At 37.9% G+C, this 13403-nt stretch overlaps 1 protein-coding gene across 1 annotated transcript in view; it reads left to right on the plus strand.

Annotated features, from left to right (window-relative positions):
• EIF2A (eukaryotic translation initiation factor 2A) overlaps positions 1-3543 on the plus strand; it is a 32702-nt gene extending 29159 nt beyond the window's left edge. The window contains exons 12-14 of the mRNA XM_055321331.1: positions 1429-1557; positions 2305-2370; positions 3149-3543. Of these exons, the coding sequence (XP_055177306.1) occupies positions 1429-1557; positions 2305-2370; positions 3149-3214 (261 nt within the window). The 3' untranslated portion in view covers positions 3215-3543. The remainder of the gene's footprint in view (positions 1-1428; positions 1558-2304; positions 2371-3148) is intronic.
• Positions 3544-13403: the final 9860 nt, after the last annotated feature.

Raw genomic sequence — 13403 nt, forward strand, 5'->3', positions numbered from 1 at the left:
ACAAGAATGATACCGTTTCATGTCCCCATGGGATGCTTTGGTGTTCAGAGCATTCTACCTAGAACTCTGAGTAGGAGGAGTTTTGGCCCTGGGGCTTTATGTATTCCACTGGGAATTCTATAAGAAAGAAATAGAAGTCTTATCCTGGGGCCAGTAAAGCCTTCTTTTCCCCCTGTTGTCAAAATGTATGTCTTGTCATAATTACAAAAGGGGAGTAGTTCTTTGACTACTTCATTTATTTAGCCCTGCAATAAAGCAAGTCTTATGCTGGGAGCACAAACAGAACAGTGAACAAAGAAACCTCAGGTACAGTCTAACAGGAGAGAGTACAGTACACGTTTCAGTAGGGATACATACCATGTGTTGTGCGACTCATCTAATTTTTTGGTTTGGGAGAGGATTTCCCAAAAGGCCTAATGGACAAGTTAGGGTCAGCCAGGTGACCTCAAGTTGTTGTAGGCACAAGGAACAGCACACACAAAGACTGGGAAACAGGTGTACAGCACCTTAGGGGAAATGGAAGTGGTTCAGAATCAGAGATATGATCCCATTGGGAGCAATATAGTATTCCTTTGAGTTTTCCTTGGCACTTTGTTGCAGAGCTGAAGGGATCTGTTTATAAATAAATCTCTGCAGGACTTATCCGGTAACATTATCCATTACAGGTACTTGATCAAACATACTCCGTAGAATTGGAGGACGTCACAATAGTGAAACTTCAAACACCTTATATTAAAAGTCCCTTTCTGGGAGACAGAACATAAAGACTTCTAACTCTGGGAAATGAACTAGGGGTGGTGGAGGGGGAGGAGGGCGGGGGGTGGGGGTGAATGGGTGACGGGCACTAAGGGGGACACTTGACGGGATGAGCACTGGGTGTTATTCTGTATGTTGGTAAATTGAACACCAATAAAAATTAATTTATAAAAAAAATAAAAAATAAAAAAAAATAAATAAAAGTCCCTTTCTAAACCATTAATATAGTGGCACATCCCAAGATATCCAAAAACTTGGAATGCTTATTGGCTGACACAGAAACCTCCTGGTTTTTTCTGTTAAAGTAATTTCATTTCATTTGTCCTTTCATTGTATTACTAATATACTAATATAGTTCTTTATTTTATGATTCTGCTACTTTACCTCTAAATTTTAGATCTAACAAAGTGTTCCCTATGATGACTACATAGTAAAAAACCTTTTGGATGTCTCCTTAAACTGATTTTTTTTTTTTTTAAAGCTATATTGTATCTTTCTGTCATGGGACAATGTGGCATTGAGACCTTGAATTCAGATCTTTTATATAAAATGTAGTATAAAAGATAAAATCACATTTTGGTTTCTGCATTTTATATACCAAGGCTATGTTGGTTGAAGTACTTTAATGTTTTCTTTTTTAGAAGATTGAATTTTTGAATATATTTCCTGTAGGAAGCAAGAAATGAGAAGAGTCCAGATCTGGCACCTACTCCTGCCCCACAGAGCACACCACGAAATACTATCTCACAGTCAACCTCTGGAGACCCTGAAATAGACAAAAAAATCAAGAACCTAAAGAAGGTGAGATATTGAAGTAAAAACCAGATGTGCTTATTGAAAGAGATCTGTGAGAAATACATAAAGAGAGGCATCTAAGAAGTTTGTAGCAGTTCTGATTATTGCTTTATCACTATGAAATACTATAATTTGGGAATGGCACTGATTTTCGTTCTATTTACAAATGTCTAACAGCTATTATTAGTCTTTATTATTGATTTTCGGAGTCATAAGAAATGATCGTTAGTACAGAGCTATGCTGAACACTTTGATACTCAGTATTTCATCAGACATTTGTCAGATAGGTAGGAACAGATATTTATCCCTTAAAGATGAAATGGAGACAAAAAAAAGTTTATTAATTTGTCATATTGCATCCAGTTTGCAATGATGGCCCTGGGGTAAAACCAGGTTTCTAGAGCCTTCCCAGGCTGCCAAAGATGTTGTCTAGGTACAGTGAAGTGCTGGAATAAATGGTGAAGTTGGTGATATATTTCATACGCATACATGTACATGTAGAATATCATTACTTTAAAGCTTGAAAATTTTTTGCCAAATCTCATGTTCTTAGCATATTTAATTTTACACTTAAATTAAAAAACAAAAAATTTTACCTTAGCATTTTAACAGACTGTCCTTGATGCAAAGATAAGATGGTTGATTCTCCTCATTTTTCCCATTTGTGTGATTGAGCCGTTACTAACAAAATTTGCATTCTGAAATTACTTACTCTTCCTTCCTCTTGACTCATGACATATTTGACATTCACAGAAACTGAAAGCTATCGAGCAACTGAAAGAACAAGCAGCAGCTGGAAAACAGCTAGAAAAAAATCAGGTAATTTTTATACATTTTATTTGTTCATATAATCACTACTACTTTTCTTTTTATTATAAACAATTGTTTAATCAAGTGGGAGAGTACATACATTTAAACACTTCTTTTGAAAACCATATACCATATGTTAGGTAAAATGTAAAGTGTAAACTGTTTTTACACTTACACAGTTGAGGATGGAGAAAATATGATGACCATTGCTACTAAAATTCAAGGCAGGGCAGCCTGGGTGGCTCAGCGGTTTAGCGCCACCTTCAGCCCAGGGCGTGATCCTGGAGACCCGGGATCGAGTCCCACATCGGGCTCCTTGCTTGGAGCCTGCTTCTCCCTCTGCCTGTCTCTCTGCCTCTCTCTCTCTCTCTTTGTATCTCCCATAAATAAATTAATAAAATCTTAAAATAAAATAAAATAAAATTCAAGGCAGTTTATTAAAATCGATAAACCTAGGATTCTCTTCCTTGTATCTCAGAGTGCACTGCCCCGCTTGCTTGCACCTTTCTCTCCTTCTAAGGGAAGCCCAAATGTAGAAAGAAGAATTTATTGGACCATCTGTGTTGCCTTATGACAGTACCCATCTTTTTCCCCCCCCTGCTTCATTACCAAGAAACAAATCAGAGCTTGTTTCTCTGTATTTGTAAATTGTATTTTCTGGTAGACCTATTATTAAAGTATCAGAAATTCTCTCTTTACAAATTTTTTCTGCTTTGCCATTTTAGCTATAGATCCAACAATTATTTCATTTCTTGTTTAATAACTTGGTTGTTTTAAACTTTTCTAGTTGGAGAAAATTCAAAAAGAGAAAGCCCTTCTCCAGGAGCTGGAAGATTTGGAATTGGGTATTTAAAGATTCACAGAAACCAAGTTGTTTCCAGAAACCAGTGCAGACACATTTTCTGTTAAACACATTGGTGTACATGAAATATCCATGTGCCCACATTGAATGCTCATCTGTAATTTTAACCATTTAGCCAAGATTCTGCATATATGCAAAATTATTTAATAATGTCTATTAAATTGATGTTTACATCCTGCATCCTGTACCATGTCCACACATGATATAGAAAAGAAATACATGAACTTTTTAATAAGTTTGACCGATTGAAAGGCAATGTCATTGTTTTTTAGTAGGGGACAGTGTTTACCACATATGTAAATAAAAGCATTTAAATCTAATCGTTGTTGGCTTTGTTATAAGTTCCTAGGTTAACAAGTCTTTTATTTATTAATAAGACAATTTGGGGAAATTTTTCCTTTGACTATATAATAGGGCTTTTATTTTTTATCCTAAAGTATTGTCCAAATTTTAAAGAAAAGCCTTAAAAATCTGATCCTCTAAATGTATTAAATCGATTATATCATTTGTAGTATTTGAAATAGTTTTTCTGATTAGTTCTAAAGTAAATACGGACTTTAAAGATAAGAATGGTAAAACATTTTATTTTGATATTTCAAATAATTTAGTGATTTAAGGATGAAGTAATTATTTTTGAAACTTGAATTATGATTATTTTGCTATATTCGAGTCTTGATTATTTTGATTGTTTATTCATATGATGAAAAAAGATGTAATGATAATGCAAGCACTGACCTATGAAAATTATATTTAGTTTTAGAGTCCATTACAATGAAATTTTTTTTATCAGATTTACATTTGAAGTCACTTTTTTTTTTTTTTTAAGTTAGATTAAGTAATCTGTACACCCAGTTTGGGGCTTGAACTCATGAGTCACATGCTCTCTGGACTGAGCCAGCCTGGCACCCTAACATTTGAAACTTACTTCATTTGCATTGATACAGAGGTAATCTTTAAACTGATTGGTAAAGAATCCAGAAGCACTTTGAGAGACAAAACCAGATAACTGAGTTTACTAACCCCCTAGAGTTTCTACTAAGATTTGGTAATTTGTTACAATTGAGTGATATTTTAAATGTTTTGTGTGTGGAGTGTATGTGTGTAGGTGTGTGCATATGGGAGTGTGTATGTGTGCGCTTGCACACATAACTGCTTTCAACATTAATTCATTTCTGATAATAGAAACTTAAGCAGATAGATTACTTTTATGATTTATTACCTTAAAATTGTTTTTCTAACAAATATCAAATTGTAATGTTTTTTGCCCTGGCAGCCAAACAATTTTTAAAAAATATTAATTACTCATTTATAGCAGAGTTTATAGTAAACATTAATTATTATCTTTAAAATGTCTATCTCAGAGATAGTACCATTGATTTTTGTTTTAGTCAGATGCATTTAAATTGTTCCAGGCTAACTATTCCTACCAAAATTCTTAGGCTCATTTTTTTTTTTTTTTGGAGATGTCTTTATTTCTGTAATCATTTAGTCCATTCAACTTTTTCCAAAAAAATGTTTCATTTCTGAGCATATGTCACAAAAATCACTGATGTGTTCTTTGACTACCTACTTTGTTTGATTTTTATTTTAAACATATTATCCTCTGGGATTAAGGGTAAGGTGATAGGAAAAAAAGGGTAAAGTGACGAAAATCTGCTTGAAAATGAAATTTTAAATACACTGCTGTGTATTCATTATAAAGGAAAATCTATAAATCTTGGATTCTCATTTAAAAAGTCTCCCTTACTCAATGATCTTGAAAATGTATTTGGTATTTACCATAAGCATCTTTGAAGGGCATTGTAATCTTGAGGAGAGGCACTTAAGTAAACATAAAGGCTCTCCTTATCTTTCATGAGTTAAGCAAGCTTCCCAACGAGGGAAGAGAAAAAGAGCAAAACCCAACTCTATCATTTGAAAAAAAAGAAATTATTTTCTTAGAAAAGAAATAAAGGGATAATTTGTGTCAAAACATGCTGTGTATGTTGAGAAAAAATAAACTACTGAAAATTTTCAAACTAACACCATAGTTTCTATGGGTACATTTAAGCATATAAACTTAATAGAAAAAGTTCGGTGAGGCCGAACACTAAATGGAGGACATTGACTACAGTGGAGGGTGGTCAAAAGGAATGTTAGCCTTCCTTGTTATGTTTAATTTTTTCGTATAAAGGAGATTATAGTTTTGTACAGTTTAAAAATCATAATAAACTGAGACTGGACTTCAGAATTGTTTTCTTGCAGATAGACCTTTCACTTCTAAGATAAGGACTCAGTGTTACGGCGATTGGGTGAAGTTCATTTACTCTTCGGAATATATCTCCTGGTATCTGAGGTAGCATGAGAGGGAAATAAATGTCTGCAAAAATGTGTGATATTTATAACTGAAAGTATTTAGTAGTGGGATGGAATACCATGCAGGCTTAAAAAAAAAAAAAAAGATCCTGTAGACCAGGGCTTAGCAATGATAGCACTTGGGCTAAATCCTGTGCACCACAGCATAGTTCTTGCATTTTTAACTGTTTGAGAAATCAAAAGATTATTTGGTGACACATGAAAATTAAATGAAATTCAGATTCTGTGTCTTTAAAGTTTTATTAGAATACAGCTATACCTGCTTTTATGCTTCAATGGCAGTGGAGTAGTTGCAACAGACTATGTAGCTTGGAAAGTCTAAAACGGGTCTTGAGCTGACCAGCTGAGATTAGGTGCACACACCCAGGGATACAAGATGGCCTAAATTCTTTTTTTTTCTTTTTCCTTTTTTTTTTTTTTTTTTAAGAAATAAGGCAGGGGCGCCTGAGTGGCTCAGCGGTAGAGCATCTGCCTTCGGCTTAGGGCGTGATCCCGCGGTCCCAGGATCGAGTCCCACATCAGGCTCCCTGCATGGGGCCTGCTTCTCCCTCTGCCTGTGTCTCTGCCTGCCTTCTCTCTGTGTCTCTCATGAATAAATAGATAAAATCTTTAAAAAATAAATAAATAAGGCAATGGGCCCGAATGATTTTGAGGAGTACTGAACCATTTAAGCTATTGTTGAAAAGATTGATAAAAAGGAGTTCGTGGGCCACTAGCCCGCTTCAGAGAAACTGTTGTATTACTTTTTTTTTTTAACTAAATACTTGCAGAATTTATACCCTTTGGCAAGTAAAAGTTAATATGTATAAATTCCAAAAAGAAATTTTATATCAGAAAGTCTGAAAAAAGTAAGATACTCAGTTTTCCAAAAGTAAATTTTAAGGTATGCATTTTAATCCTGACTTGAACAGTCTACCTAAAGACACAATCTATTAACAGCCGTAGTCCTGCTGAGCCGTAGTCCACCCCTCCATATGAGGCCCCAGCAGTATTACCACTCTCCAGGGACAGCTTAGCCCCGCAGAGTCAGTAGGGTGGGTGTCAGGCATGGAAAGACTGCTCCAGTTGTAAGGACCTATTTACTTACAGTGGAAAGCTATTTAATGCAGGGCTGACCACCTACTCGAATTAGCTGCTCAGTTTGCTTTTTCACAGGCATTGCTCCCCTTTCTATTGCTCTGCTTGGTTCCTGGAACCTCTCTGAGGCTTGACCAGCTTCTATCTTTAATTCACCTTTTGCTTGGTATTTTGTGGAGATGATAGGTAAGCCGATTAGTATGATTCCACCTACTTCCAGACTTTTTACTGTTTCTAGACCACTGCCTTCTTTCCAGTGTTACCATAGATTTATTGCTTGTGCCACTTTCCTGGCATTTCTCTAAGATCCTGAGACAGGAGACCGCCAAATCCATATGCTCGTTTTGCTGTCTTAAATTAGGAGTGAGAAAAACACGCCTCTAAGAGTTTATCTATGTAACCTATTTTAAGTGAATTTGAAAATTAAAAACCTTTTGTTTTACACAGACAATTCCTGATACGGCCACTAGAGGGTTCCAGAAATCAGAGCACTGTGTATGGAAATTAAAGAATCAGAAATTTTACAACATAATCTGGAAAATATGTTCACTCACTTAAAAGTTACCAGACTAGTTTGCTGTTCTTTCTTCTTTCATTGCCAAATTCCTTGAATTAATCCCTTTTACCTCTTGCCATCAGACTTATTTCTACCTTTCTCCTGATTCTGTCAGTTATCTATTGGCCACAAATGAATCCTATTCCAGCAGGCTACTTGTAGGTCAAATGTTTACAGAATGGGATGTGTTTTCCCAGAGAGGTAATAATGTAACTAGTTATTGGTGCTCAGGTGAGCCCATAAGGACTTTAAAGGAAGAACTGTGTTTACATTCTTTAAGGCAGTTTAAAATTAATTTTTAAAAACTAGTGCCAGAATAAGAAATATAGATAAACAGAATGAGAGTTCCTTTAGAAAGTTTGAATGCGGGCAGCCCGGGTTGCTCTGCGGTTTGGCGCCACCTTCAGCCCAGGGTGTGATCCTGGAGTCCTGGGATCAAGTCCCACGTCTGGCTCTCTGCTTGGGGCTTGCTTCTCCTTCTGCCTATGTCTCTGCCTCTCTCTCTGTGTGTGTCTCTCGTGATTAAATAAACAAAATTTTTTTAAAAAGTTTGAATGCCACTATTTTAAGAAAGATTTTTTTTTTGGAAAGCAAATTTAAATGAAGGAAAAAAATAATTTTTAAGATTATTGCTAAGGATGATTTTGGTCATTTTTGTGTGCTTTACTCGTGTTTTACTATATACATACAAACGTACCTTCTCTTTTCCTTGATACAAATTTTCACTAATTCTTAAATTTAATTACAACTGAGATAAGTACCAGATTATCTCTTCATTTACAAATGAAGGAAAGAGAGATTTTTTTCCCCTAAGATCACTAAGCAAAAAATGGAAGCAGTAGGGAAAGAAAAAGGTATTACAAAGATACACAGGAGACGCACAGAGGAAGAGAGAAAGCAAGGGAGAAGTGAAAGGGAAGACGCTGGAATTGGGTCAGAGGCATCACACCCAAGCAACCTCTCCGTTGCTTATTTGAGCTGGGGAGGGATGGAGGGATGGTGAACATACTTGGGAGAAGAAATAGGTACTAGGTAACCCTGAGATAGTTCCAGATCAAACACTATATGACTTGAGAATGCCTTCAGAAATCCCTTAGGAATTTAGTTCCTTTTCAAAGAAAAGGGAGCTGCATTTTTAGAGTCCTGGTAAACCTAACCAAAGCAGAGCTGCTTACATCTCTACTCTGAGGCAAAATTACTCCTACGCAGTTTTGTTTTTCTGTGTTCAACTGAAGCTAAACAGGCCAGATCCTAGAATTTTGATATCACCAGACAAAATCTTTTATTGTGCCTGACCTGATTTGTTTTTGCCTCCCTCCTCACCACCTTGGTCATCTAATACCCACTTAGGGAACCTGACTGAAGTCTCTGGCTTGTGCTTCTTCCCCCAAACCCCTAAGTGTATCATGGAGACAATCCATGCGTATTTATTGATGAAATAATATGTTGGGTTTTGTTTTGTTTTAAGATTTTATTTATTTGAGAGAGAGCAAGGAGAGCACGCCAGCACAAATGGGGGCGGGGGGAGAAGCAGGCTCCCTGTTGAGCTGGGATCCCGACATGGGGCATGATCCCAGGACCCTGGGATCATGACCGGAGCCAAAGGCAGACACTTAACCAACTGTGCCACCCAGGCGCCCTATAATAATATGTTTGGATCATAAGCAGACGTTTGCCTTTTACACAAGCAATGAAAGAGTTTGGTAATGATGGTAGAGAAGTGATAACACCTTGGGCATAGAAGTAATGGTCCAAAAAAAAAAAAAAAGTAATGGTCCCAGTGCAAAATAAAAATGTAGAGTTTCTTGGTTCAAAAATAAGAATTTCAAGATGGTGAAGGCAAAACATTAATAAGCTGAGTGCAGACACTCTCCCCCTTTTAAAGTAAACTCTGCCCCCAAGGTGGGACCAACTCATGATCCCAAGATCAAGAGGCACGTGCTCTACCGACTAAGCCAGCCAGGTGCCCAGTGTGCAGGCCCTTCTGAGCACGGAGTCCTGTGAAATCGACTCACACCCATGAAGCCAGCCTTGCACAGAAGCTACTGGAATTCCATCTAATCTAAAGAGTCTACTTTGGGGGATGTCTGGGTGGCTCAATGGTTAAGCATCTGCCTTCAGCCCATGGAGTCCCAGGATCAAGTCCTGCATCTGGCTCCCTGCATGGAGCCTGCTTTCCCTCTGCCTGTGTCTGCCTCTCTCTCTGTGTGTCTCATGAATAAACAAATAATCTTAAAAAAAAAAAAAGAGTCTACTTTGTTTTATAGACATCCTCTTGCTCCCTGGAGGAGGAAGTGATAGTGTCTGACACTAACAAGACTGCCACGGTATCTGGGTTGGCAGCTTCTGAGGAAAGGAAATTTTTTTTTCTTCTTTTTTTACTTTTTTAGAGCAGTTTTAGGTTTGCAGCAAAACTGAGCCGAAGGTAAAGAGATTTCCCATATAGCCCCTGCCCCCTGCACATGCATAGCCTCCCCCATTGTCAACATCCCCACCAGCACGGTACGTTTGTCACAGTTGATGAATGCATCAGCACATCATCACCCCAAATCTATAGTTTAATGAGGCTTCATGACATACAACACTCTTGACGTACATTCTGTGGGTTTGGACAAATGTGTAATGACGTGTATCCAACATAGTATCATACGGACCATGAGGCTGTCCTAAAAGTCCTCTGCTCTCCCTATTCACCATCCTGCTCCCACCACTGACAATCACCATCTTACCTGTCTTCATACTTTTGCCTTTTCCAGAAAGTCCCACAGCTGGGAAGAACGTAGAGGCAAAATATGTTACAACTCACAGATTCAAATGAAAAGACATAGATTGAGGCCCTGAAGATGAGAGGGAACCCAAGTAGTTTGAGGTCTAGAACCGTCCTCAGGTTTCTTTCATCAGAATTAATCAGCTTCAGTAGTTTTTGGACATTGCACAGCTCTGGCTGGGGAATCTTTGGGGCATCTTAATTGACAAGACTGTGCAATGGGGGGTCAAAACTAGTCCCCTGAAGAGAAACTGAAGCACTTTTACCAGAAGAGGAGTCAATTTTGTGGAGCATTTCAACAGCATAGATGTGCTGCCTCTGCTTGCTGGACACCATGCCCTCCGCTGGCACACCGAGGCTACTCCACTGACACTGGGGTCTCTGTCAGAATCCGGGCACGCTTAGTTTATCACAACCCTGAAATGCTTGCTAGGGCCCTTAAGGTGCCATAGTTTATGTCTCTGGATAAGATGGAGAATCTCTCGCATCTCTTTGCGGTATATTCTTTCTTTGGAAGATGGTTGTTGAAAAGCTGTGCTTCTGAGGTTCCAATGTTGTGCCTCATTTTAAGACTTTCAGACCTGTCCATCTTTTTAGCCTCGTTGGGAGGAGTAATCGGTCTGCCAGCCATCCCCACACATCTGAGCACCAGCAGTGGAAACCTTCTAGGCTTAATGAGACTCCCCACTTACATTTTTTGTACATTTTTTAAAAAGATTTATTTATTTATTTATTTATTTATTTATTTATTTGAGAGAGAAAGTTGGGGGAAGTGGCAGAGGGAGAGTCTCAAGCAAATTCCACGCTGAGCACAGAGCCCAATGTGGGGCTTGATCTCATGACCCTGAGAACACAACCTGAGCCAAAACCAAGAGTTGGACCCCACCACCCAGGCGGCCCAAGACTTTATTTTTAAGTAATCTCTACACCCAATGTAGGGCTCGAACTCACAACCCCCAGATCAAGAGTCACATGCTCTTCCAACTGAGCCAGCCAGGTGCTCCTATTTTGCACATCTCATTGGTCCCACTTGAAACATATTCTTTACCCAATCATGACCTTCTTTAAGACCAAGAACCTCACAAGTCTCATTATTCCTTGTGCCCTAGTTTTGAACTATGCCCGGTGGTTTGCAGTAACTGTTCTGTGTTAACTTTCTCTGGGAGTTATATAAGACTCCCATCTTTCAGACATCTGTTACTTCAATCTTACCCACAGTTACAAATCCATCTTCTGAAGATAGTGCTTTGATAACACCACCAATCTCTAATGGCTCCCATTTTTTTATAGGAAAAAAAATTCAAACTGCTTAGCCCTGCATTTAAGACCTTCCACAATCTTCCCTACCTACATTCCAATTCTGGCTTCTCATTCATTTCTTTTGTTTTGTTTTTTCTTTTTTTTTAAGGTTTTATTTATTTATTGGAGCGAGAGAGAACATGAGCTGGAGGAGGGGCAGAAGGAGAGGGAGAGGCATACTCCCAATTGAGCAGGGAGCCCGATGCGGGGCTCGATCCTGGGACTGCTAGATCACGATCCGAGCCAAAGGCAGATGCTTAACTGACTGAACCACCTCGACACCCCCTTCCTATTCATTTCTTAGAGGATATAAGTAAAAATAATATAGGTAGAGACCTTAACAGCACCTTGTATACAGTAGACGCTTGATTAAGTAGTAGCTTGATAGTGTTTGTTTTCATTTTGTTCTTATTGTTACTATTACAAGAACTGCTTGGTCACCTGGGCTACGTGGATAAGTGAGTCTCTGCCCTTGCCAGGCTCAGCTAAGATCAGAAGAGGCTGACAGAGTCATAACTGATTACAATGAGATATGGTGACTAAGTGGTGCAGTCTGTCCTGAGTGCTTAAGGGCCACAGAACAGGAAGGCTGCAGGAAGACCTCACTGAAGAAATGGTGAATTTGCCTTGAAGCATTAGTAGAAAGGCTTGTAGTTTTCTTTGTAGAGGTTTGCACATTTCATTTAGATTTATTCTAGAAAATATTGTTGTGAGACCTTTTTTGAAACTACAGTTTCCAACTATTGATGAAAGATAAATACTGAATTTTGTAAATTGAACTCGTATTTAGCAACCTTTCTGGACACAAAGATTGTAGGTTCTTTTTTGGTTTTCGAAGTATATAATTATGTTGTTTACAAACAGTGGCAGTTTTCTTTGTAGTTCTTACATGTTCAAATTCTTTTTCTTATCCTAGTACAGTTGCTAGGTACAGTGCACAATTGTACAATTCACCATAATGCTGGACAGGAGCACTGTATGTGAGTATACTTGACCTGTTTCTGACCAAACTGGGAATTTCTTGGGATTCTTTTTTTTTTTAATTTATTTTTTAATTTTTTTTTTTTTTTATTTCTTGGGATTCTAATGTTTCAAGTTAATTATGATGTCTGCGTTGTTTGTTAGATACCTTTCATCAGGTTAAGGAAATTTCCTTCTAGCTCATCGAGAATTTTTATAATAAATGAGTTGAATTTTCTCAAATTCAGTGGAAGTGATCATACATCTTCTCTAATTTATTATTGCTAAGGATTCCAATAGGTTTTTTTTTCCCCCAATAGGTTTCTTAATTTGAAAAATTCTTGTACTCTTATTCACTTCTTCATGATGTATTTCTTAACACATTAACTCAAATCTATTTCCTTTTTCCTCTGCAAACTTCCATTCCCATTGACACCAATATAATCACTCACTTGCTTCATCCCACCCTACAAGCAAGTCTCAGAATAATAATACAAACAAAATGTATCACCATCAGTGTGATTCCTGAAAAGTTTTGATTTGGGTTTTGCGGTTCCTCTTGTCCTAAGATATATAAAATTTGTATTAGTCACTTACAGTCTAAGTGAATTGAAAAGAACAGCTGTGGAATGTTTCCAGACTCTTGCTGCATCATTAAATTAGAAAAAAAATTTTTTTAAACACAAAATTTTATTTATTTATTCATGAGAGACACACACACACACACACAGAGAGAGAGAGAGAGAGAGAGAGGCAGAGACCCAAGCAGAGGGAGAAGCAGGCTCCAGGCAGGGAGCCCGATGTGGGACTGGATCCCGGGTCTCCAGGGTCACACCCTGGGCTGCAGGTGGCGCTAAACCGCTGGGCCACCGGGGCTGCCCAGAAAAAATTTATGATCATGTGCTACATTTGAGCTATTGGATATAAGAAACTATAGGCACACATTCATTCAGAATTTCCTATTCCCCTCTCAAACTCATATTTGATGTATTGCATAATTGCGGTACCTGGGATAAATGATCCAGAATGACCTATATTTATTGACGCCGAGACTTTGAAAAGTATGATCGAAGTTTCTACTGCTATCTCCAACAGTCTTCCCCAAATCATTCAATGGAAGCCTATATACCATAAGGGTTTAACACCGTCTTTTTTCAGACTCCCCT

Source organism: Nyctereutes procyonoides, unplaced genomic scaffold (assembly GCF_905146905.1).
Source record: "Nyctereutes procyonoides isolate TBG_1078 unplaced genomic scaffold, NYPRO_anot_genome, whole genome shotgun sequence".
In the NCBI taxonomy this organism is placed as follows: Eukaryota; Metazoa; Chordata; class Mammalia; order Carnivora; family Canidae; genus Nyctereutes; species Nyctereutes procyonoides.